General features: G+C 43.4%; 1 protein-coding gene across 17 annotated transcripts in view; it reads left to right on the plus strand.

The window, feature by feature from the left end:
* SEMA5A (semaphorin 5A) overlaps positions 1 to 26,093 on the plus strand; it is a 478,910-nt gene that overhangs the window by 431,689 nt on the left and 21,128 nt on the right. For all 17 annotated transcript variants that reach the window (XR_012377654.1, XR_012377655.1, XR_012377662.1 and 14 more), the window contains 2 exons: positions 18,320 to 18,545; positions 22,168 to 22,386. Coding sequence is in view for 2 of the 17 variants with exons in the window: in XM_073891093.1 (XP_073747194.1) it covers positions 18,320 to 18,545; positions 22,168 to 22,386 (445 nt within the window). In the remaining 15 variants the exon portion in view is untranslated. The remainder of the gene's footprint in view (positions 1 to 18,319; positions 18,546 to 22,167; positions 22,387 to 26,093) is intronic.

The following is a 26,093-nucleotide window of genomic DNA, read 5'->3' on the forward strand; positions in this document are numbered from 1 at the left end:
AGGTCAAGAAAAAGCTAAGGATTCCTGCCAGCTCTGCTAATGTTCAGTGTTGTGCTAGAGATCACAGCCAATTCAACACAACAAGGCAAAAAAATTAAGATTTGTAAGGTCAGGGATAGAAAGACTGAATCCCAAGGATGCCTGCCAGCTCTTTTACCTGCGTCTCAAAGATCAGACGCTGTTGGTTAATGGCTGGTCATTACATAGAGGGTGACATTCACTCATTGCTGTGTTTGGCAAATGGCGCCACACTGAACCCCTGCAGATGGTGGTGGAGTGGGGGTGCTCAGCTGGAGGGGCTCCTGGCCCCTGCCCCCCTCAAACCATAGTCACTTGATCGTTACCTGTTCATATGTTATTTATTGATTGAAAGGTTATTTAGTATTTCTGAAGATTTGGGACTCCAGCAAGGAAAAGCTATGGAAAATAATCCCAGTACTGTCCGGTGTGGTGATGTGTGGAGCCCATTCATGCCATGTTTGCCTGAGGAAGTGTTGGCAGGTCTGACGCTGGCGGAGCACCTGCTGGGGGACAAATGGCAGGTGTCCAGTGCTGGGCGAGGACCAGGAAAACGAGAAATCGGTAGTGGTCCTCTTCACAAATCTCAGGACCCGCGCAGACAGGTCATTGCAGTTCTCTGTCCTTTTGTCTGTTACTTCCTGGGATCGGGTAGAGTGGTAGCACCAAGGAGGGAGTAAGATTTTTGGGTAAATTGAGGAGAACAAGCATCTTAGAAGAAAGGCATAGGGGCCTGAAGCCACAGCGTATGTTTGTGGGTCTTCAAGACAGTGCCACGGGGCTGGGATACAGGGCATGGGGCGGAGGGCTTGGAACAACACGGTTGGCCTGAGTTTCTGAGTATCTGGAAAACTGAGGACTCTGGTTTTTACCCTTGGCTAACATGGAGCCACAAAATGTAATTAAGGCTGATCAACTCCGTGTTCTTCTAGCTGGGCACCTCGGCCCGCCCTGCAGAATCTCTTACGCTAGAGCCCTCTTGCATACTAATTTGATTACCATTTTGTGGAATTATATATATTTTATATGTAAGTATATATTAGAGATAATAAAGAGATATTTAGGCTTCCAGCTGCCGATGTCATTCTTGCCTGCCCACATGGGTGAACAAACCTGACATCTCCCTCCCCTGCCTGAAATATTCTGTCTGAACACAAATTAGGACCTTTCATGGTGCAATAAAGCCCAATAACCTTTAATGTTCTAAAAGAAGAAAACTAAAATTATTCCTGTCACAGTGTAAGAGAAATCGTAGATGTCTACATTCACCCCAACATATCACTTATTTTTTTTATTTTATGTACTTATATTTGTCAGAAAATCCAGCAATTTAGAGACGCTTTAGTCATATTTTGGAAGGGCAGACTTTTTATTCTGCCAAGCTATAGAACTTGTTTGCCTAAATGAATAGAAATTGAAGCAGAAAGCGGTCAATACTCCTGCTTAAATTTTGCCATGTTTCCTAGGAGAGAAAAATGAATTTTAAAGCCATCCACAGTAGAGAATCCTAAATATTTTAACTGGGGCATTCTCCCTGGGCCTAAATGATGGTTTGTTTTTTCTTTTTTTACTTTTCTTTTTATTTATTTATTTATTTACAATTTTATGATGTTATGTTAGTCACCATACAGTACATCATTAGTTTTTGATGTGGTGGTCCACGATCCATTGTTTTCGTTAACACCCAGTGCTCCATGCAGTACATGCCCTCCTTAATACCCATCACCGGGCTAACCCATCCCCCCCACCCTAAAACCCTGTTTGTTTCTCAGAGTTCATCGTCTCTCATGGTTCGTCTCCCCCTCCGATTTCCCCCCTTCATTTTTCCCTTCCTTCTCCTAATGTCCTCCATGCTATTCCTCATGTTCCACAAATAAGTGAAACCATATGATATTTGACTTTCTCTGCTTGACTTACTGCACTTAGCATAATCTCCTCCAGTCTCACCCATGTTGATGTAAAAGTTGGGTATTCATCCTTTCTGATGGCTGAATAATACTCCATTGTATATATGGCCCCATCATCTTTATCCATTCATCTGTTGAAGGGCATCTCGGCTCTTTCCACAGTTTGGCTATTGCGGACATTGCTGCTATGAACATTGGGGTGCATCTGGCCCTTCTTTTCACTACATCTGTGTCTTTGGGGTAAATATCCAGGAATGCAATTGCTGGGTCATAGGGTAGCTCTATTTTTAATTTTCTGAGGCACCTCCACACTGTTTTCCAAGGTAGCTGTACCAATTTGCATTCCCACGTTATAGGAATTCTTAATGGCTTTGAATTTAGGGGTATCTTAGTAATTAGAACTCGCTTGACCTCTACGTCACGCTAACGTATGCTGCGTGTGATCTTCTCGGGGAGTAGTCAAAACTGACTTCTTCAAAGGTGAAGCAAACTTCCGCAGTTTTGTTAGCCGAATATCTGTCAATTTAGAATGGAGTGTCTACCCATAACTGATTCAAATGCTATCTGATTTCTGTCCTGTTTAGTACAAGTTAGTTTTAGAGGGAATTGGACAGACTGGCTTTCTTTGTTCCATTCTTCTCTTTTTGCCCCAAATAAAAATATGAAGACTTCGACAGGTTCCTCTTTTTTTTTTTTATTCTATATACTTATATTTGTAAGAAAATCCAGCAATTTAGGGATGCTTTAGTCATATTTTGGAAGGGCAGACATTTTTATTCTGCCAAGCTATAGAATTTGTTTGCCTAAATGAATAGAAATTGAAACAGAAAGCAGTCAATACTCCTGCTTAAATTTTGCCATGTTTCCTAGGATAGAAAAATGAATTTTAAAGCCATCCACAGTAGAGAATTCTAAATATTTTTACTGGGGCATTCTCCCTGGGCCTGAATGATGGTTTTGAATAAGAAACACCCCTTCCTTACTAAAGAAGCAACATTCTAGAATGAGAATGTTGCACCTGCATTGGTTGGTTCAGATAACTTTCAAGTAACTTCTAAATAAGTGACCTCCATCGTGAGTTTTTATATTTTCATAGATAAAAGTGTGTCTCTATAGTGCCATTAATAAGGGGGAAAGGGTTTAGATGGCTAAAAACTAAGGAATGGGTATGCAACATGCATCAGGAGAAATACATACCTGCGGCTTAAAATACGGATTTGGGAGAAGTCTACCTGCTTCCTGATTCAATCACCATTTTATATTTTAGGAAATTCCAGCAGAATGATTTTCTAATCGTATTTAAGCAGGTGAAAATCCACAATGTTGTCTAGTCTTTAAACATTGATTTGGACAATTATTTTTTATAGGACACTTCCAGATTAATCACCTGTTTTATGTCATCGCCATATGTTAAGTATATTCAAGTCTAAAAGTGTTTAACTTGTTTGGTTGCAACATCTTGAATATTTAATTCCACTGCAGTCCTCCGTTGTGGGCAAGTAGCCACATCCAAACTAGTGGCCGGGAGCAAGGCCCAGTTTAGGAAGCAGGTGAGTCACAGGGATTTTGCTATCCAGCCTTGTGGCAAAGACTTTGATGTCCTCTCAAAGTCTTATGATTCTCTTGATACTTGCTCAGATAAGCTCGATCATTGCTGTCCACCCTGTCACAGAGAGGGAAGTAGAGAGAGGCCCATGAGAAGTGGGGCATAGAAAGTAGCAGAATTGTGGCCTAAAACTTAGGTTATAGGTAAGAAAAACAAACAAAATATAAGCAGATGTGAGAAATGTTTCTAGGCTATGGTAAAAATAAATATATTCTACTGTATCAATAGTATTGTCAGTAATAAGTAAATTTAATTATAACCCCAAGAAATCACTAAGCCCTTAAATTAAGGTCTGAGAGACAAGGTTATAAATCTTAGAAATAAATCTATCAATAGCGATCATAGACAAATTATTGTTGTATGATGTCACTCCATTTAGACAGAATATTCCCTTTTGTGATAATTTAGTTGGGAAGGATCAAATTAAAGCCATTGTATGTTTATATTACTGCACTAGGCTGGTGATTCTAGCAGGAAAGGACAAAGCCTTTATCCTCAGATGGGAAATGCATCTGTTTTGCTGAGAGACTGGGGGGCTTCTTGTTAATATCGCTCCCAGCTTTGGGAGGAAAGAATGATGATGGAAGACAGGGAGCCCATCCAGACCTGGGGTCTTGGAATGAAAGTGGCCATCACCTGTGACCACATGTCCTTGGCACACCCTCCTAGTACTTTTCTCTTTTCATTACGATTATTGCAGGGACCCTGTGCATATGTTTTAAACATTTATAAAACTGAGGCACAAGATCTTTTACTGCATTAAGAAAAAAAATAAGGATAAATACACCATATTTTGACAACTTATATTTTAACTATTGGATCTTTTTATTTTGTGTGATCAAGACTTTAAACTTTTCTTCAGGCAGCTAAGATTGCATTTAGGTTTTCATTTTGTTTTGTATTAGCAATGACATTCTACTCTTAGGGCATGGATAATTTAGCCAGAATTGGTTGCTCAAGGCAACTAAAGCCTGAGTGTGTCCCTCGTCTGGTGCCGTGATTGTGGAGACAGCACTCCTTGGTATAGAACTGGTCGGTCAGACACAGAATCCCAGGTTGAGTGGCCCGTGGGATTGGCCATAATGCAGTTAGTTACTAGGTGCTCGTATTATTTCAAATTAGTTTCCTCTGCATCTTAACTCCCATAGCGCGTCGTTGGTGTGGGCTTATACTTTTGCAGGTGTCTCCCTTGGACTTCCCCTGCTTGTTCCACCAGTAACATCTAAAATCATAAAGCTGTAGCTTAGCATCTTGTACATGGCATAAATGTTCCAATAGCAATTATCAAAAGATGGATGAATGGATGAGCAGATGGATGGGTAACATGATACTTCTATTTTCATAACTTTGCTGTTAATTGAAAATGTCATTTGGACAATATTACTGTGACTCTTAATTTCAAAAATATAAACACTTTAATTAAGATATGTTGATCATTAACCATAAGTTCTGGCAGGAAATATTCAGGAGGTAATGGAAATCTAATTAAACAATTTGAATTATAAACAGGAAGTCATTTAAGGATCTTTATTTGAGGAAGTAATTATTTTCCCACAGTAAATTGGCCAAAAGAAGAGCAAATAATGATAATAATAATAATATAGTCCCTTGTGATTTCAATTATTAGCAAAAGATGCTGCTAAGACAGGTTTTCCATTTCCCAGACCCATTAATGATGGAATCCCAGCTTGGAGAGCCCCAACAACACTCAAGTGTTCTATTTCCATACTGGTGAGATGAAATGACAGAAAGACTTTGGCCCCAGCTGTGAACGTTCCAAATATATCATTCATGGTATAAAGGATTTTAGATTAAATGAATGTTCTTACTACTATGTTTTAGGGCATGAAATCTTAGCCGATTATTTAAGGAACATGAAGTGATAAAAAGCCAGCTTTACGTAAACTCCGATAACAAATTTTGGAAGAAAATTTTCCACTAGATGATCACATTACAGAGGGAGTGAAATTATATATATATATATATATATATATATATATATATATACATGGAAACTTTGATGGAAGTTAAATCTAAACTTATTTTACCAGTTAGATAAACCCATTCTCCTGAGTATGACCTGCTAGGATAATTATGGGTTATTGTGACCATCCACACTGAGAGAGGATGATTTCTCAAGATTGCTAATGACCAACTTTGGAGAGCCTCTAATATTTTCATGTTCTGTATCCTGACCACCTTTGAAGAACTCCTGCTATTTTCATGTTCTGCAACCCATTTTCAGTTCCAGGCCTCTGTGCAGTACAAAGAGATGCCTCATAATCCAGGCTCCCTGCTAACCCCTGTAAACATATTATCTCATTAACATTCCCAAATCATCACGATGTGTCACTTTATATGCCCACTTTACAGATGAGAAAGCTAAGGTGCTAGATTAGGGGCTTGGAAGGAATAGACCCCCTGGACAGACCTGGTGGATTTTCCTGGCTGTCACACAGGGCCATAAACTTGGAAGTGAGGAGAGTTTCATTCACAGTTAGAACTGACCAGCCCCTGTATAAATGAACTCAGAGAAGAAATTGCCTGAGGAGCCTAAGTGATGACATCTTAGCTCCCTCTACATCATATACTCACTGGAGAGCCATGCCCCAGCTGTCCTGAAGGAAGGGGATGTTTTAGATGGCTTCCCCCGTTAGAGCATGCAGTCCACTGGGCTAAATAAAGATTTTATGAACATAAGACTCCATCCTAAGTCTTTCCAATCCCAGTTAGGTTTGGCAGAAGAGCGATGACCCCTATTTTCAGTTTTGAATCAGTGAAGTCGATTTTAGAATCAATCATCAAAGATGAAATTGCTCTCACCTTTGAGAACTTTTTTGATTCCAGGTAGCCTCTCCCCCAACAGTGTTTGGTGATGTGCGCTCCCCTCAGTTCTGCTTCCCCAAAATGAGCTCTCACCACTCCTGGCTTGAAGAAATGCACTTAACCTTTGTTGAACCCGTGCCCTCTCTCTTGCCTGGCAGCAGAAGCTTTTCTCTGTGGCACCCATCAGCGTCCTACGGAGACACACTTGGGGAAAAGTTCATTTGCGGAATGAATAGAACACCATTTTAAATTCTGTTTATGCCCTTAAAGCAAAAGACATTAGCCCAATATATTTCTCTCAAACGTAGTGGACTTTCACTAAATCTACAGCTTTAATGGAATTGGTGAAATTGAAATACAGTTCGATCATCAACACATGTATATTCTGTCGTTATTCTGTAAAGTGGAATTAAAATTAACTCTGGATGGTATTGGGCATCTTTAATAAAACATGAGTTGTAACAACAAACCTCAACTTAGTACATAGCCTGCAGGTCCCTTATTCACACCTTGACTTTCCCAGGTATTATTACTAAGAAGCAGTGGTCACTTTTTTTAAAACTTTTTGCCAAAACTTTCTCATAAGAAAAAAATTGGAAGAATGTCATAGCAGGAAGATAATGAGTTTTCTATGAAGGAATCTAATCCTTCCAATTTCTTGCCCTGGGGATACCAGATTAAGAAAACTCAGCTTCATTTGAATCATCTTATTAAACTGAATTCTTGGAGTATTAGATAAAAACAGGGTCATGGAATGGATTCCCTCTTGTGTACAAATACCAAATAAATGTATATTTACATAGTTTTCTGTTCCTGTGTAACAAATGAACACAAATTTAGTGGCTTAGACTAAGACATTAATTATCTTACAGTTCCATGGGCTGGAAGTCCAGGCCCAGGTTAACCGGTTCCCCTGCTTCGTGTTTCAGGCTGAAATCAAGGTGTTGACGGGAGCTGCAAACGTTTCTGAGGCTCGGGGTCCTCTTTCAAGCTCTCTGGTTGTTTGTAGAACTTAGTTCCTTGTGGTTTGGGGACTTAGGTCCTCTTTTTTTTTTTTTTTTTTTTTCTGGCTCTAGGCTGGAGGACACTGTTAGTTCCTAGAGGCTGCCCCCAGTTCTAGCCATGTGCCGCCCCACAGCATGGCGGCTAACTTCTTCAAAGTCAGCAGGAGAATCTCTTTGTCCACTACAAGGAGGTCTTGGTTAGGAGGGATCTCATCAAGAGCTGCTATCCCATCAGCTTCACAAGGCCCATCCACACCCACAAGGAGGGGATTACACAGGGTGTGACACCCAGGTTATGGGAATGATGGGTGCTTACTGTCAAAGTACTCTTCAGATCATAGCTATGCCATAATTGAGGTACCAGAGACAGAAGACTAATGGAAAATGGACCAGGTATTCCCAAGGCTCCAAGCAAGATGACTCAACTCGTGGGATCTGAACACACAATCCCATATGCCTGGTGAAATACACCAGAGAACTGAGTGCTCTGGATCTTTGTAAGATAGCTTTAGGAATTTTGCCAGTTGAATAAGCAGGTAGCAGGTGTTACAACAATGGAGGAGTGGAAGTAAAGGGTGGGCTCCTTTGCTCAAGGTCGCCTATTTCAGTTGTTGATTTGGGAAGGAAACCTTCCCCCCCCCCCCCGCCATGATAGGTTTTCACTTCTAGCTAAAAGTAGTTTTTCCTCTCATTGCACAGTATTTGCCAAAAAAGCTGTCTGAATTCTTGATGTTCGCTTTCAGAGACTACAAATTTAAAGGCCTTATAGTGAGAGAATAAAATAAATAAATGGATTTTCTCATTTGAGATGTAAGTTTATAGATTACCCACAAATCACAGCCTCTAATAAAGATTTCCAACAACAGCACTGATTTTCTCATTCTCTTGGGTTTTCTACAGTGTTATAAAAAAGAATGCCTAAAATGATGTGTAAGGAGGAAAGCCAGCTCCATTTATATATATATATATATATATATATATATATATATATACATATACACAAACATATATAATCTAGTACATACACAAACACATATCTTTTTCAGTGAGACAGCAGAGGAATATTTGCTTGCTTTTCTGCACTTAAAACAAAACAAAACAAATCACATAAGATGACCGCTTGTTGAAAGCGAATGCACCCATTTGAAAGCCCCTGATAGGTTCAGTCCAATCCTTTTCTTCTTTAGAGCCAAAGGTAGTGCCAATCACCCAGTGAGGAAGAAAGTTGCATCAACCCCAGGCTTTACCCTGGAGAAGCTCACAGCCTGGGGAGATCCCATGCGAACGACTGGTACACTGAAGATTTCTAAGAGAACTGTAACTAACTCAGGAAACTCACTGAAATGCAAGCAGCTACTGCCTGGAACGGAGCAATTTTCTACTTGAAAATACTCGTGCTTTTTGTCACCGTGTTTCTTTCACATTTAATAAAATTCCATTTTTATTTCACCAGACTTTTAATAACTGGTAATAGTAATGGGACCAAATGAGGAATATTCATAAATGTCCCTAAATCATCAGCCTCTCTTCACAGTAGCTAGTGTAGACTGTTTGTCAGGTAGCATTGGAGTGTCAAATCTTTTTACCTTCTGTGAAACAGATTCAAGTGTACGCACTGAGTGTTACTGGGGGCCAATGGCCTAACCCAAAACAAGGCTGTGGAGTCCAAAATGTAGGCAGTGTCTTGAGATCACCTTGTGTAACCCCTGATTTGGCATTTGTTGGGATATGTTCTGTAGGCTGAATATTGGTGTCCCCTCCCAGAATTCATGTGTTGGAAACCTAATGCTTTAAGGGGATGGTAGTAGGAGGTGAGGCCTTTGGGCGGTGATTAGGTCATGAAGGTAGAGCCCTCATGGATGGAATTGGTGTCCTTATAAAAGAGGCCCCAGAGAGTTAGCTCACCCCTTCCGCCATGTGAGGACACAAGAGAAGTTAACCCAGAAGAAGGCCCTCGCCCAACCATGCTAATACCCTAATGTTAGGCTCCCAGGCTCCAGAGCTGAGGGAAGTACATTTCTGTCATACCCATGTGTGATGTTTCCTTATAGCAGCCCGAATGTACTAACACACCTTCCAAGTGTTTACAGATTTGCAGTCTGTAACATACACTTACCATGTGAACTTGGATAGAGAGTAAGAAGCTGGCCTTGGGGCAGGGTTCTTCCACCAAGCCATCCTGTGACTCCAAGACTTCTCCAAATGCCATGGAAGATGATTTTTAACTCCTTCACGTTCAAAAGCCTGTACCAGCATGAAAATGCACTGCAGCTAAAGAAACTGCTTAGAAGATAAATAAGATTATAAAAGCATGCATGTTCCCATTTGTAACCCCTCCCTCCTACACCTCCCCGATCCCAGGCAACCACTGCTCTTTCTGCCTCTACGTTAGTTTCCATTTCCATCAATTTTATGTGAATAGAGTCACTCATTCTGCTGGCTTCTTTCACTCATCATTACTTTCAGATTCTTCTATGCCGTATACATCAACAGTTCATTTCATTTTACTGCTGACTAGTATTCCCTTCTATGGATATAAGATGATTCGTTTAGATATTCACCTGCTGACAGATAGACATACGGGTTGTTTCTATTTTTGGCTGTTACCAGTAAAGCTTTTATGACTGTCCGTTTACCAGTATTTGGGTGGACATTTACTTTCCTTTTTCTTGGGTAAATATTTAGGAAGGAGATGGCAAGGTCATATGGTCATAAGTGTATGTTTCATTAATTAGGAAAAGTGTCAAATAGTTTCCAAAGGGATTGTGCCATTCTCCAGTTTTACCAGCAGAGTGTGAGACGGGGTTCCTGGTCCCCGCAAGCTTACCAGCATTTGGTGTTGTCCGGTTTGGGGTTTGTGTCTAATTTAGCCACTCTAATAGGTGTGTGGTAGTTTCCCTATGGCTTTAATTTTCTTTTTTTCTAACAAATGATGTTGAGAATCTTTATATATGCTTTTTTGCCATCTGTCTTCTCTGGTGACATGTCTATTCCTATCCTTGACAATTTTTCTATTAAGTTTTTTATTGTCCAATTTTAATTTTTTAAATATATGATGGATATGAGTCTTTTATCTGATTTGCAAATATTCTCTCTCAGGGTGTGGCTTGCCTCTCTCTTCACAGTGTCTCTCAAAGAACAGAAGTTCCTGATTTTGAATAATTCAGATTGTCATTATTTCTCTTACATGAATAATGTTTTTGGCATTGTAGCTAGGAAATCTTTGCTTGACCGAAGCTCACAGAGAGATTCTTCTAGGTTTTCTTCTGGAGGTTTTATGGCTTTATTTTTTTTTTTAAGATTTTATTTATTTATTTGAGAGAGAGAGAATGAGAGATAGAGAGCACGAGAGGGAAGAGGGTCAGAGGGAGAAGCAGACTCCCCGCCGAGCAGGGAGCCCGATGCGGAACTCGATCCCGGGACTCCAGGATCATGACCTGAGCCGAAGGCAGTCGCCTAGCCAACTGAGCCACCCAGGCGCCCGGTTTTATGGCTTTAGATAGTTGGTCTGTGATCCATTTGAGTCTATTATCAAACAGGGAGTAAGTTATCATTCGAAGATCTTCTTTTCACAGACGGCTATCCAATTGCTACAGCTCCATTCGTTGAAAAGTCTCTACTTTCTCTGCTGAATTGCCTTTGCTCTCTCATCAAAAGTGAATAAACCATGTACATGCAGGCCTATTTCTGGACTTTCCAGTCCAGAATTCCTTTGCTTAGTCTTTCTGTCTTGAGGCTGACACCACAGAATGCTATTGTATTTCTCTAATGAGTCTTGAAGTCAAGTTGTAGAAGTCCTCCAGCTCTGTTCTTTCTTTCCAAAATGTTTTGGGTATTCTATATTTTTTAAATTTCTGTATGAATTTTAGAACCAGCTTGTCAATATTTACCCCCCAAAAAGCCTTCTAGAATTGTGATTAAGATTACATTGCTTCTATAGATCATTTAGGGGATTTGGTGTCCTTTAGTGTACAAGTCAAGCGTACATTTTGTGAGATGTATTGCTAAGTATTTCATATTTTTGATGCTACTGTAAATGGCATTCTTTTAATTTCTGCTTGCTCATTGCTAGTATGTAGGAATGAAAGTGATATGTACTGTTCCTTTTGATCTTTGCAGGTGGGTCTTTCACTGCCCTTGTGGTTTCCTCAAATTTCACAGATCTGTACCCAGTTGAATACTTGAGGCGGGATCTCTGCACAACACTGGAGTTGCCTCCGTGCATCTCTCTCCTTCTGTCCCTTTGGCTTCCGCCCCTTCTCACTCTGTCTCTTCAGTCACTAGAATGTTTGCCTGGGATTCTCCGTCCCACACCAGGGTCTGGAACCCTCATCAAGGTTCTAGGCTGGGCACTTATGGGGCTCACCTCATGTTTCCCCTCACTTGGCCATCACCGTCCTTCATTGCCCTGTGCCCAGTGTTTTAAGAACTGTTGTTCCATACATTTTTTAGTTGTTTTGGGGGGAGAGAGTGAATCCTGTTTCTATTTACTCCATCTTGGTCAGAAGCAGAAGTCATTCTGTGGCCCTCTAATTCTGCATCTGCCATCTCTCTTTTACTTCTCTTCCTTACTGGGTACCACTAAGCTCATCTCCAGGACTTCCTGTCAGTTTTTGCTCTGTTTGCCCCAGTGCCGGGAGTCACAGGCCTACTTCTGTGCACTTGCTGGAGTGCCTTTGGCCCTTTGCAAACACAACTGCCTTTCTTCCTTGTTCATCTTGTGCAGAATGGCTTTCTGTCTCAGCAGGATAACCTTTGGTGCTGAAGGAGAACTTGATAAATGCATGTGAAAACCATGAGTATTCCATATGAGAATGAATTTAGTTCATATATTCAGCTATTGATGAAATGACTTTAAGGGTAACTTTCTTAGTTTGTGCTGAGCACACACTATCAAAATTTTGCTTGAATTGTCACTATTTTACTTTCAACCTATGGAATAGAGATATTTCAGTGTCTTTCAAAGGAAGAATAAACAGCAAAACATGGAGCCCCTCTTAACCCACCAAATTTGTTTCCCAAATTTATGCACATTCCCTCAGAATGCACCTAATTGTGAATTGATCCATATGATTTGTACATTCACCAAAAAAATACTATATTTAAGATTGGTAATATAAATTAAATGTGACAAAATTCTTGCTCTTGACAACCTTGCAGGCTTTGGGTGAAAGCAGACTTACAAATAGACAAACTTCAATGAAATTCATGCTTTGATTCTGTGAACCAGGCCTGAGGTGACAGTGGCTTGAATTAGGAAAGAACCAGTTCAGATGGGAGGAGAGAGTGGACCCCAGAGTCTATTTCTATAGGTACTTCCCAGATTCTGGGTTAAACTTTTTTTTTTTTTTTTTAGATTTATTTCTTTTTTTATTTGAGAGAGAGAGAGAGGGTGGGGCAGAGGGAGAGAGAATCTCAGACTCCATTCTCAGTGCGGAACCCAATGCGGGGCTCGATCTCACGACCCTGAGATCGTGACCTGAGCTGAAACCAAGAGTCGGACACTCAACCGACTGAGCCACCCAGGCGCCCCTGGATTAAACTTTAAGTGTATGGTTCTTATACTGTTGACTGGGACAGAGAGTACATGGGGAACGTATCTGGAGAATTGTACAAAATTGCTTTAGTAACCCTTGGGATTTTTGGTGCTCTTGACCCTTTATTTATGTTTTGTCCTTGCATCAACTGTTTCCTTAATTCATTTTTATGTTTTTCCAGCTTCGGTTTTTCCAGAAATAATTGATCCATAACTTTGTGTAAGTTTAAAGTATATCTCATGTTGATTGGATACATTTATATATTGCAAAATGATTGCCAGCAGAGTATTAACTACCGTCCCCATCCCGTCACATAATTAAAACATAGTCAAACATTTCTGTTTTGAGGTGAGAACAGCTACGCTCTCCTTTCTCTTTACTGTGTCAGTCACATGGTACAGTATTATTAGCTAAAATCGCTGTGCTATCCTTTAGACCCCCAAACTTGTTAACCTCATGCCTGGAAGTTTGCACCCTTTGAACAGTATCTCGCCATTGTCCCCACCTCCCCAACCCCTGGTAACGACTACACTCTTTATGTTTCTCTCAGTCTGTCCTTTTTAGATTCTATGTAGGAGTGATAGCATGCAGAATTTGTCTTTGTCTGCAAGATTCGTTTCTCTTAGCATAATGTCCTCAAGGTCCATCCAAGTTGTCACAAATGGTGGATTTTTTTAAATTTAATTTAAAGGTTTTATTTACTTATTAGAGAGAGAGAGAGAGAGAGAGAGAGACAAGCAGGGGCAACAGGCAGAGGGAGAGGGAGAAGCAGACTCCCCACCGAGCAGGGAGCCCAATGCGGGGCTTGATCCCAAGACCCTGAGATCATGACCTGAGCTGAAGGCCGACGACGCTTAGCCAACTGAGCCACCCAGGTGCCCCTGGTGGATTTTTTTTTTTTTTTTTTTTTTAGAAGGTCATTCTCACACGTGAGTTTTGACTCCAAACAAGGCATTTAGGCTCTGTTTCCTCACCCACAAGGCTTTGGAATATCCTTGATTCATTCACGTCCAACCGGCATTTGGGGCCCATGTGCTATCTTTCATGAACCATCACCCTTTTGGTGGCGGTAGCCCCAGGACAGTGCTGTTCCTGCCTCCGTGTTCCATGGTCTGGGGTCCAGCTTGCTGTCTCTGGCTTCTCCCCTCAGAGGCGCCAATATGCAGCTTATGGGTAGAGCGGCCTTCTCCCCAAACGTCCCTGCTCTTCTTAGACAAGGGTTTGCTGCCCTGACCGCCCTTCAAGTTCATGATGTCACTGGAACACGAGCTGACCATGGTGGAATTGAAGCTGCTGTTTCAACAGATATTTTCTAAGGGCCTAAGCTAAACCATGATGAGATAGCCCTTCTGAACATTCCCACTTGCTCTTTCTTTTCTTTGTACAGAAAATATCATTTACTCTTTCCACTTACTGCAGGGATTTTCAGAGACCAAATAGGAGATTTCCATTCTAGATGGTAATATTGGGCCAATCTGTTTGCTGAAATAAATTGAACGCAGTACTCGGGTTCTGGGATCAGTTCTTTGCTGAAGGATTTTTTTCAGTGGCTTGGAGTCAAGAAGAGTGAAATGGGTTGGAATATCCGTGTCAGACTTTGGCTTCCCTGTAGACTAATAACAACGACTTACATTCCTAGGGCTTCTCATGGTTTACAGAGTGCTTATCTATTAATAATTTCATTTGACCTTCATAACCTTCTTGTGATGTACACAGGAAACATTCGTCATGGGAAAAAGTGGGGACAACCTCCAAACTTGGGTGCTGTGCTCCCTCACAGGTTGTGTGGAGTATCATGACACTGCCCATGTGTGCCTCTAGGAAAATTAGGTTTAAATATAGGGTGGCTGACAACCTAGTAACTTTGTTCCTCCTCTGTTCTTCAGGAAAGCCAGAGAATGTTCTAGAATGAAATGTATCCAGAGGACAATAACTTTTATCTCTGGCCATTAGCCTAAAGGGCCTCATAAGACCCAAATATTGTAACCTGAGCATAAAAGCCTGGATCTATGGGGAGATTTCCTTCCTTTTTATGGTTGAATGGTATATATTGTATATTATTACACATTGTATTGTATATTATATATATATCATGTTCACACACATACCACATCCTGTTTATCCATTCATCTGTTGATGGACACTTCCTTTATTGCAATGCCTTGGCTACTGGGAGTAATGCTGTGATGAACATGGGAGTGTAAATATCACACTAAGATCCTGATTTCAGTTTCTTCAGCTATATGCCTCGAAGTGGAATTGATACTAGTGACCATTGTTACCTAATATTTTCCAGCAGAATATTAGGAATCCTATGTGACAAGTAATAGTAACTGGCTCCCTGAAATTTCTTAGAAAATAATTTCTGTCTTTAGCATTAAATGTAATATTGTTCACATCACATTCAGAGTTGGGTAGTTACTGCCATGGGTCATCAGTACATTGTGGCATCCAGATTCGGCTGAGCCATAGAACTACTGACCATTGAATCAAATCACTTCATAATTTTGCTCACTGATATAAAACTGACTGGTCATACCATTTCTCAGCATTTCATCATCTGATATTTTAAATGAATGCATCACAATCAAACCTCAAGAAGCAGGTGAAAAGGGCAGTTCTGAGTCTCAAGGTAAACTTCATACGATGAAAAGACAATGAATGGAAGAACAAACTTTGTTAGCAGAGGCTATCTAATAAGTCCACATTGATCTTTATCCTTGAGCTCTGCCCACCTCTGCCCCACTGGACATGTCACCAGTACACAGAGACCAACTCAGCCTCTTGAGCCAGCTTTAAAATATATTTGCTATTCATGTATTTCAAAAATAAAACTTCACCTCTGTAGAAAATGTGACATTTCTGGTGTACAGAAGCGAAGAGTGCCTGGGAGCATCCTATATGTTTGTTTCTCAAGATGGGGTCATCTTACTGACGAACTTGTTAATGCTTAAGGACCCGCACTTTTTAAGCAGGGGTCCATAAACCACATATGTTCTGAGCCGGTTTCAGCAAGGAGCCCTGGACACCTGCTCCGCCAGGCTGAAGTGATGAAGGGAAGGACAGTGGCATGTAGCATTTTCAGTCTGGGGATGGTGGTGCCATCACACTGCAAGCCTGGACAAGGGTTTATTGCATTCCTATTGTGTGGCCTCTATTTCAAGAGAAAACAAGAGGGCTCATGTGTGTTCTGCCTGGTTTTTCACACGATTGGGCTTATGGCATTCATTGGGGCTATTTTTTTCATTTGAGAGGCAGCATCCAAATAATATCATAATAAAAGATGCCGTAAACAAAGGGAAATGAAGTCACCAATCTTCCTGGTATGTGTTGGTGTGGGGATGAGGCGCGTTGGTGTTGGCGGGGAAGGAAATGGCGAGAAGATAAGAAATCAGAGAAGCGGTGGTGACCACTTTCCATAATTCCTGCTGAAAGCCTGTGATGCCACAAACAGGAAGAACTCCTGAGTCTTGTTACTTACAGATTTTTTTTAAAAAATTGGATTACTAGTAAAGAAAAGTAATTAGAGTAATTAGATTAATGACAAAATACATATTTTAATAGGCTTCCAGATAGAGCTGGCTGTGTGGACACACATGGCCACTCTCTTTCCTACTGGAAATGCATGACTATCATATTAAAGGAGTATTCTTTCAAAGCATAAACCCACGAGGACAGTTCTTACTATGCCTAAGTCCCTGATTGGAGGGGGGATGAATTGGTGATGAAGTCACAGAATCCAAACAACCACCCCCAAAAACTTTAGTGTGCGAGGGACCTGGATAAGAATAGTAGTCCATCACCCTATCACATCCCTCAGCTGGGGATGGTGTGCCCCTAGTTGGGAGTGCAAACGCTGGACTTTGATCTAACCAAAGGAACAATGTCGCTGCATTAAGGTGATGGGAGATGGTAAATTTTCGTCAATGTTGCAGACACGGGGATGGTGGAGAGAGTAAAGGGCCAAACCCTCTCCTTCCATAGCGCACAGTTAATGGATAATGCCTGATCTGGAAAATTCTGGTTGTTAGATCTAGGGGCTAAACATGCAAATATTTAATTAAAACATATGGGGGATAAGTCAAGCAGAGAAAGTCAATTATCATATGGTTTCACTTATTTGTGGAACATGAGGAATAGCAGGGAGGACGTTAGGAGAAGGAAGGGAAACATGAAGGGGGGGGAATCGGAGGGAGAGATGAACCGTGAGAGACTGTGGACTCTGAGGAACAAACTGAGGTTTGTGGGGGGGGGGGGGGTGGGGGGATGGGTGAGCCCGGCGATGGGTATTAAGGAGGGCACGTACTGCCTGGAGCACTGGGTGTTACACGCAAACAATGAATCATGGATCACTACATCAAAAACTAATGTATGGTGACTAACATAACACAATAAAATAAAATACAATTTAAAAAGTAAATAAATAAAAGATATGGGGAAAAGATAGAATATTTCTCTTTTTCATTAAAAAACCTTAGAGGGCTATTTAACACTTACTTGATATTTATGTTTAACACTAATAAAAATCATTTTTAAGGTATGGCCGTAATTGGGTGTATTATATGTTGTGGGTTTCCCTCTAATGAAACAACCTTTATTGTCCAGTGGAAGAATGAACAGTGCTGTGTCCAGGGTCCAACCTTGTACCCTTCATATGTGGTGCTTTTTATGGAGATGCCTTGTTTAGAATTCTTGACAAATAAATCTTCAAGAATCTTAATCAGTTCCACACACCCCCTCCCCCCACCTCACACCATGCCCCATATGCCAGACCGTCAAACATACACTGCTCAGTAACCGGGACGCTCCCCCTTTGCTTACAAGGGAGGAATCTGATGGCGAGGGAAGGGAAGAGAAACTGAGAAGTACTGTCCAGGGACTAAGCAGGGAAATGTTGTGAAAACTTACACACTATAAGTTACTACATTTTTTGTGTGTTATTTGGGTACTCCACTACTCTAACACTTCCAATCCGTGATCCCAGAGTTTAAAACACTCATTCATCTCAAGCTATTATGTTGTCCAAAATAAAATGATTTGGTTCCATCATTTTAACTTTAAGCCTTTTTAAAAAAACAGTTAAGCTTCACATCGGAATAGTCAGCAGTTTGTGTTATTTATCAAGTGAGAGGAAGGTGAATTTTTTGGGCCCACTGTTCTTACTCACATCTGGTTACATTTATTGTCTCATTCTCCTTATTGACCCAGGAGAAACTGTGCAGATTCCTTCTGCAGTGGACCCTGAACGCCGAACCTGCTCTTAAAGGCCCAACTGAACAGCACTGTTTTTCACTTGGTAGAGTAGCGGATGGGTGTCAGCACGTGCAGTTTTAGAGAGCCCCATCTTCCAGTGAAGGAAGGAAGCCCGGGACTCTGTTGGTGCTTGCGCGATAAGCACATGCTATGTCCTTTCTCTCCCAGGAGTACCAGCCTTGCAACACCAACCCGTGCCCCGAGCTGAAGAAGACCACGCCCTGGACGCCCTGGACGCCAGTCAACATCTCAGACAACGGGGGCCACTATGAGCAACGGTTCCGCTACACTTGCAAAGCCCGCCTGCCTGATCCAAATCTGCTCGAAGTGGGAAGGCAGAGAATCGAGATGCGGTACTGTTCCAGTGACGGAACCAGCGGCTGCTCCACAGACGGTGAGCGGCCACCCCCCCAGCACCAGCCCACTCCCCACAGACGGGCATTTGATCCCGTCTCTGAGGTCATAGAAGAGCAGGGGGAGGGCATGTTCTCCTTTTGATTGTTTTTGGTGTTGCAATCTTTGTGACAAGGATCCCACTCGTGCAGAACCAGCTTGATAGCAAACGATGGGAAAGAATTCCGTATTGAGGTGGTCCCATGAATTCAGTCCTCACAATGACATTATATTCCTTAGAGATGCAGAATAGTTGGTGGGAGATTTATTTAATATCAGGAAATATATTGAGGAAGACTCAGTGGTCTTCCATCGGTCTTCTCGCCCCCCCAAAATGCAAGCTACAAATAAGCTTTTACTTTCATTCTCCCCCAAGCTGGACCAAGACAAAGTGCGTCTGTCTGTAGAAGGATCTTCCTGCTTGAAAGTTCAGCCTGTGAGAATCCTTTCATAGTCTTTGAAATTGCTCTGTCCTTTTAATGCCTTCCATACCATATTAATAATGTAGGGAAAGCTCTAAGGTAGACCAGGAGATGCACCCTCTGCCTGGTCCTGCAGCGCAGTGGGCTTCTCTCCTCCGACAAGTCACTTGCTTGCCCTGGAGCTCAGCCATCTCTACTGCAGGAGAGGGAGTGAGCCTGGTCATCCCCAAAAATCTTCACTTCTGCTTTCTTCTTCATCTCTTTTGTCTCTCCCACCTAGTTTAATAAGATCTGTCCAATTCTAAAAAGAAGAGAGGTGTTCACAGATGGTTCGCGGAGCACGATGTTTTAAGAACGGTGATAGTACTATCGTGCACTAGACCGCTGGGAACATTTCTCGGCATGTTTGTGTTTATGTTTCCACCTTATTCTTCCAACATGAATGTGACCTAGAAAATACCGTCGCCATCAGTGTCACTTTTCGAGAAGGCTCCTTGGACCCAGAGTGGGTGGCCTTGATGAACCACAGAAGTAGTAAGGTGCCATGTTGGGCTGCCATGGGTAGGATAAATTCATGGGGGTGTGATAGATGTCCTCCTGCCTCCTTCAGTGCCCACGTGTCACTGATCTCTATGCCTCCTCTGGGGAGCTGCTGCTTGGAGGCCTGGCCGTTGCCATCAAGAGCCCCCCCTCATTGTAGGCCCTGACATTAACCACCTCCTGACCTCAAACCATTCTGCCCAGTGTAGTTCAGCAACTGTATATAGGCTTGTTCGTCATTTCTTTAAAAAAATAAGTCTACTTAGTGAAAAGTTTTCTGTGACTAGGTCTACAATTTCAATAAAGCGAACACCTAAGCATGTAGAAAATCAAGCAAAATGATCTTCCCTCCTACTAATTTTGTAAAATCCTGCTTTAGTAAGAAGAAAAGACGTATATATGCTGGAATACCAAGAGGGAACCGAGGACCCATTGTAAAGATCTACATTCCACAAGGGACGGGCTTGTGATCTCACGTTGGGATAGTGACATAAAATGCAGAATTCCCAGTTAAAGATGAATTTCAGATATTTCTCAGAATTTTTTAGTATAAGCATGCCCCATGAATCTGTTTTAGGATAAGTATGCCCCGTGCAATATTTGGGACGTACTTACCCAGAATATGATTTGTTGTTCATCTGAAATTCAGATTTAACCAGGCTTCCTCTGTTTTATTTGCAAATTCTGGCAACCCTATCTCCAATTCATGCGCTTAACTTTCTTATTTCAGAGCAGGCGGTGAACTGGGTTATTTCTTACGACATCAAGGTAAAAAAGAGACAATGAGTGTCAGTGTTTCCCTACACAGGAATGTCATTGTCTTTTCTGAACATATCTTTTTTTACCCTTTTTTTTTTAAGATTTTATTTATTTATTTCGGACAGAGAGAGAGAGAGAGCATGCATGAGCTGGGGGAGGGGCAGAGGCAGAGGGAAAAAGCAGATTCCACCCTGAGGAGGGAGCCTGACACGGGGCTCCATCCCAGGACCCTGAGATCATGGCCTGAGCCGAGGGTAGACGCTTACCCAGCTGAGCCACCCAGGCGCCCCTATTTACCCTTTTATTCTCAGATACATACAAAACCAAAGCTGATGTTTGTTTTCAATGATAGCAATATAAACTAAGAAAAAGTTTGATATACATTTATAAAGATATCCCATATTTCGTCCAAAAGTGTATCATGGGCAAGGCCTAAAAAGTACTTCATCTTTCTTTTGTCTTTAGGGCTTCAAGTTCTAATGACCATCTGCACGTTTTGGTATTGACATCTTGAAAATACAAAATTGGACTTCTTTGCCTCCAACCACACAAAATGAGGCTGACTTGTACATAGCTGTTCTGTATTGATTAACCACAAAGTATTGGTTCATCACAGAAAGACATTTCAAATCCATTTTCTCTAAAGAGCATCCTACTGAGGTTTCTGAGCCCGAGTTTTTAAGTAAACAGCAGAGGAGCTCGGCAGTGGACAGGACTCTTGCTGTATTTGCCTTCTCACACTTCCCCAGAACTTTGTGGCATACTTTGAGAGGTTTTGTTTTGTTTTGTTCTGTTTTGTTTTTAAGATCTATTTATTTGAGAGGGAGAGAGAGCATGAGCGGGGAGGGGAGGGGCAGAGGGAAAGGGAGACACAGAGTCCCTGCTGAGCAGGGAGCCCGATGCGGGGCTCGATCCCAGGACCCCGGGATCATGACCTGAGCCGAAGGCAGACGCTTAACCGACCGAGCCACCCAGGCGTCCTGAGAGTTTTCTGTGAAAACCTGAGTCACATTGCCAGCATTTGAGAGCATTAGAATATTTGTTGATATTGTAAGTGAGTGGCCATTTTCATCAAAGCGAACAGGACTTTTGGCTGTGCCTAATTAATTAAATGACTTAGCAAGCGTAGAGTGCTCAGAGCAGACCAGACACACGGGACGTGTCCAGAGCCTGTTCCTTCCAAGACAGCTCCCAGCTGCCCCTGCCTCTGCCGCCACACGTGTACCTGGGGAGACAGAGCTGCGAGTAAGCGGGCTCTGAACTTCCTGGGGGGGTGTGCCACTGGGCACCGTCGTTCAGGGATGTGTTCAGTTCTGAGTCATGAGCTCTGCCCCCTGCGGGGTTCCGGACAGACACCTGTCTCTGTGGCCTGGGATTCAAAAGTGGTGAACTCTGTATCTTTTACCGGGCTGAATTCACTGTGGAAAGGCTCACAGGTTTAGAATTCACTGTGGAAAGGAACAGGTTTAGAAAACTGTCGGAACCATGCTTTCCTCTCTACAGATGGGTGTCCCCAGTGGTGAGCATCACCTCATCCTCTATGGCACGGTTTGCTCTAGAATTCCCAAGAGAAGTGAGAGAGTTGTGGTTTCTTTGGAAGAAGTTTCTCAGAAAAACGAGTGGCCTACAAACCTAAGACCTACTGCTTAAGGATGTGACCGCATTTACCAATCAAGTTCTGCATGGCATCCTATGTAAGAGCCACCGCAGAGAAAGAAGCTTGAATTATGGAAGATTATCATTCACCTGCAGTTCTTTCTTCTGAAGTAGAAAAAATATTCAGCTGATTTGGGGGATGCAGTTACAGAATGAAGCAGGCAGCTGAGAGACAGGGAAGGTTAGCTGGGACTCCGGTTACTCTCAGAACTTCTAACGGCCACTCGCGGGCCATTTCATTGGCAGGACTTTCTGGTGATTTCCTGCGCGCTGGGAGGTACTCCGCCCACACCGTCAACGGGGCGTGGTCAGCCTGGACGTCGTGGTCACAGTGCAGCCGCGACTGTAGCCGGGGCATTCGGCACCGGAAGCGTGTTTGCAACAACCCCGAGCCCAAGTATGGGGGCATGCCATGCCTGGGCCCATCCCTGGAATATCAGGAGTGCAACATTTTGCCCTGCCCAGGTGAGTGGATCGAGTAATCTGGAAAACATCTTGAAATTCAAGGGCCTTAGACGACCTTCTAATTTAGGGAGGCTTGCTTGACTTCCCTGCCTTTATGCTTTAGATTAAATACATGAAAAGTCACAGATTACATTTTCTAACTGCCTTGGTAAAAAGACAGCTATAACCTAGGCTGGGTTATATTCATTTATTTCTCCTGATTTTAAAGAAATTAAAACATTCTCGTGAGCCCCCATGAGGCTCCAGGGCCCTCGGCCCCGTGCCTGATGGAGCAGGGGGCCCTGCGGTCCTGGCCTGGAGAGATGTGTTGTGTCCTTGAAACTAGAGGCTGGCCTCCTCCCAGACTCATGGGCCCAGCCCCCGCTTCATACCACAGATTCCTCCTCCAGGGTGACGGGTGTCAAGAGTGACCCACCAGGGGCCTGCCAAGCCAGACCCTCGTGTCCTCAGTCAGCAGGGCTCCGTTTTATCCTGAGTTTAGTCCTCCAAACACACACTCTTCTCTCTTGGAGGCTGACAGAGGCTGTTGTCGGGGACAACAAATGCCCTGAGACCTGGCATTTCATTCCACGGAGCTCCCAAATGAGCGCAGGGTTAGTAAATGAGCTTGAGGAGCCTCCGTCTTCCTGGACAGGACGTTGCTTGCAGATGCAGTCCTGAGGCTGTCTGTCGTAGTCAGTGCACTGGCCCTCTGTGTGCTCCTCCCGCCCAGCTCTGGGGGCAGCCCCGGCACCTGACTCCCTCCCACCTGACCTTCCCATAACCGGAGGCTCCTTCATCGATGCCTCACGGCCCCCCGAGCGCTGTCTAGGGTTCTGCACGTTGCCTCTGACTCTGCCCCACAGAGGTTCCCAGAACCGCAGGGACTTCCTTGATGGTCCCACTCACTGCAGCGCCCCCAGTGCCCGACACAGGCCTGACACACATGAAACAGCCGTCAGTGATCGTTCACCCACCAGTTCACCTCAAATAAAAACAGCCACCAGGTCACATTAAGGGGTGTCTCTGAGATGGGCCCGAGTCTTGCACTCAAGGACCAAAGGGGCATCCAAGCATTTGGAGAAGTCCGCATGTTGTGCTGACAGCAGTGAGGCCTCATGTCTGGAGCCTGGGGAGGAGAGGGTAGATGGAGGGATCCTGACGTTCCCTTGTCGCCTTCCCTGTTCAGTTTATAACACAGATCCTAATCTAATTATGTCACCAATGAACTCTCTCCCAGTGCCAGGGAGGAATCCTACTCTCCGTGCTAGGACTGTGGGAAAGAACTGGCTCTGTGACCTTTCCCACCCCCTCAGCATCACTTGGCCGGGAGAGCCAAGTAGTTGGAGGGAAGAGTCTCCTGAGGCTGGAGAAGTTCAGGCAGAGTCAGCCCAGGGGGAGTAGAGCCACCACGGGAGCAGGGGCATTACTGGGCTCCTCCTCCTCAAAGCCGAGAACTAGGTTTTTTCAATTTAACATACATTAATTCATCCATCCATCCAACTATCCATCCACCAATTAACCCACCACCCATCCATCCGTCATCCATCCACCCATCCATTCATCCATTAATCTACCCATCATCCATTCATCCATCATCCATCCATCTATCCATCCCCCTATCTATTCATCCACCACCCACCCATCCATCATGCATTCACCCATCTATTCATCCCAATCCAACCATCACCATTCATCCACCTACCCATCCATCCATCCATCCTTCCACCTATCTGTCCATCCACCAATTCACTCACCACCCATCCACCAGTTCACCTACCACCCACCCATCCATCCCTCTATCCACACATCATCTACCCATCACCCATCCATCTATTCATCTATTCACCCATCCAACAAATACTCACTGAGCACTGCTGCAAGCCAGTTCCTTGCTTAAGGAACTCAGAAACTTATTTGTACCTTCTGACAAAGATGCTGTGCTCACAGGTTTCTGTACCTTTTAAAACACTGTACCTGGTGTTTGGAATGACCCCACCCCCACTCCCCAGCCCTGCTCCTCTCTTTGGCCAATTCCTGTCTGTCCCTTGGGACTCAGCTCAGGGGCGGCCTGATAGGGGTAGCTGCCATGACTCCAGCTCAATGGGTCCTTGGCTGATGTAGCTACTACATCTGGTTACTAACCCAATCACCAGTGACCATCCTGGGTTGACATTATTCATAGGATGCCTCCTCATGAACTCTATGTTCCTTTCTGACCTGGACCATATCACTGCATCCACGTATACCCTGTGAATGGCGCACAGTGGGCAATCCAAAAATGTTTGCTGACAGAGTTGAATGAAGGAAGGAAGACCAAGTAACCCAGTGCTTGGTCTTTCTTCACTCCTTTTTTTTTTTTTTTTAACTTTTTTTTTTTTTTTTTTTTTGTTATGTTAATCACCATACATTACATCATTAGTTTTCGATGTAGTGTTCCATGATTCATTGTTTGTGCATAACACCCTGTGCTCCACGCAGAACGTGCCCTCTTGAATACCCATCACCAGGCTAGCCCATCCCCCCACCCCCTCCCCTCTAGAACCCTCAGTTTGTTTCTCAGAGTCCATCGTCTCTCATGGTTCGTCTCCCCCTCCGATTTCCCCCCTCCATTTTTCCCTTCCTGCTATCGTCTTCTTTTTTTTGTTTTTAACATATAATGTATCATTTGTTTCAGAGGTACAGATCTGTCTGTGATTCACAGAGGTACAGGTCTGTGATTCAGTCACACAATGCACAGCGCTCACCATAGCACATACCCTCCCCAATGTCCATCACCCAGCCACCCCATCCCTCCCACCCCGCACCACTCCAGCAACCCTCAGTTTGTTTCCTGAGATTAAGAATGCCTCATATCAGTCTTCACTCCTTTTTTTTCAATCCATGTTTGTTTTCAGAACTAAGGATTCCAGAGGTGGAGACAACAGGTCGTTCTTTGCTACTGAGTAATATTCAAGTTTAAGTAACTTTATGGGAGTCATAATATGAGGCAGGAGGGACACTGAGTCACAGTCTAACAGAGGGACAGACTCTGAATGAAAAGGATGACTTGGGTGTGTGTCCTGCAGATAACGTGTTTCCCCTCTGGGGAAACAGTGTCACATACACCCACGTCCCGGAGGACTGTGGAGGCAGGATTTTATATCTCTTGACAGCCCCCAGGATGCCTGACACTCAGACATTAATCATTTCGTTTTGCTCTGCTCTTCAGATGGCTAGTAATCGTACCTCTGGGGCCGTCATTCTTGTTTGGCTGTGGCGGGTGGAGTAGTCAGTCAGAACAAGAATTCTCATCCCCTTCTATCAGGTGTACCTAATCTCTGAATTTCATTTGATCCAAAGTAATTCCCTTCAATTCATTGCCTTGATCCTTGCAGGAAACATGAATCTGAGCTTTCTCGTTTTTGTCTGATCTTCCTCTGAACTGGTCTTTCTGGGCCAGGAAGAGATTCCCGCAGGACTTGTAGCAATGTGACCGGAGTTACGCGAAGCCCTAAACGGTGCCTGGTCCTGGGCTCAGCCTGCTGGTCCTGCCCCCCCCCCCCCCCGCCCCCACGCATCGCCTCTGCACCGTCACCCCTCTGGTTCCATCCCGCATTCTAGAACACCCCCCATGGTGGTGGTGAGGACAAGGAGCACTACCAAGTGGGTTATTATTTCCACTTGTGTCGTTATTGTGTTAGCCCAGCATCGTTTATGCAGCAGGCTAGGAAGCTCTCAGGTGCCTC

This window comes from Callorhinus ursinus, unplaced genomic scaffold (genome assembly GCF_003265705.2).
Source record: "Callorhinus ursinus isolate GAN/ISIS: 27379988/994484 unplaced genomic scaffold, GSC_fseal_2.0 scaffold3, whole genome shotgun sequence".
Classification (NCBI taxonomy): domain Eukaryota; kingdom Metazoa; phylum Chordata; class Mammalia; order Carnivora; family Otariidae; genus Callorhinus; species Callorhinus ursinus.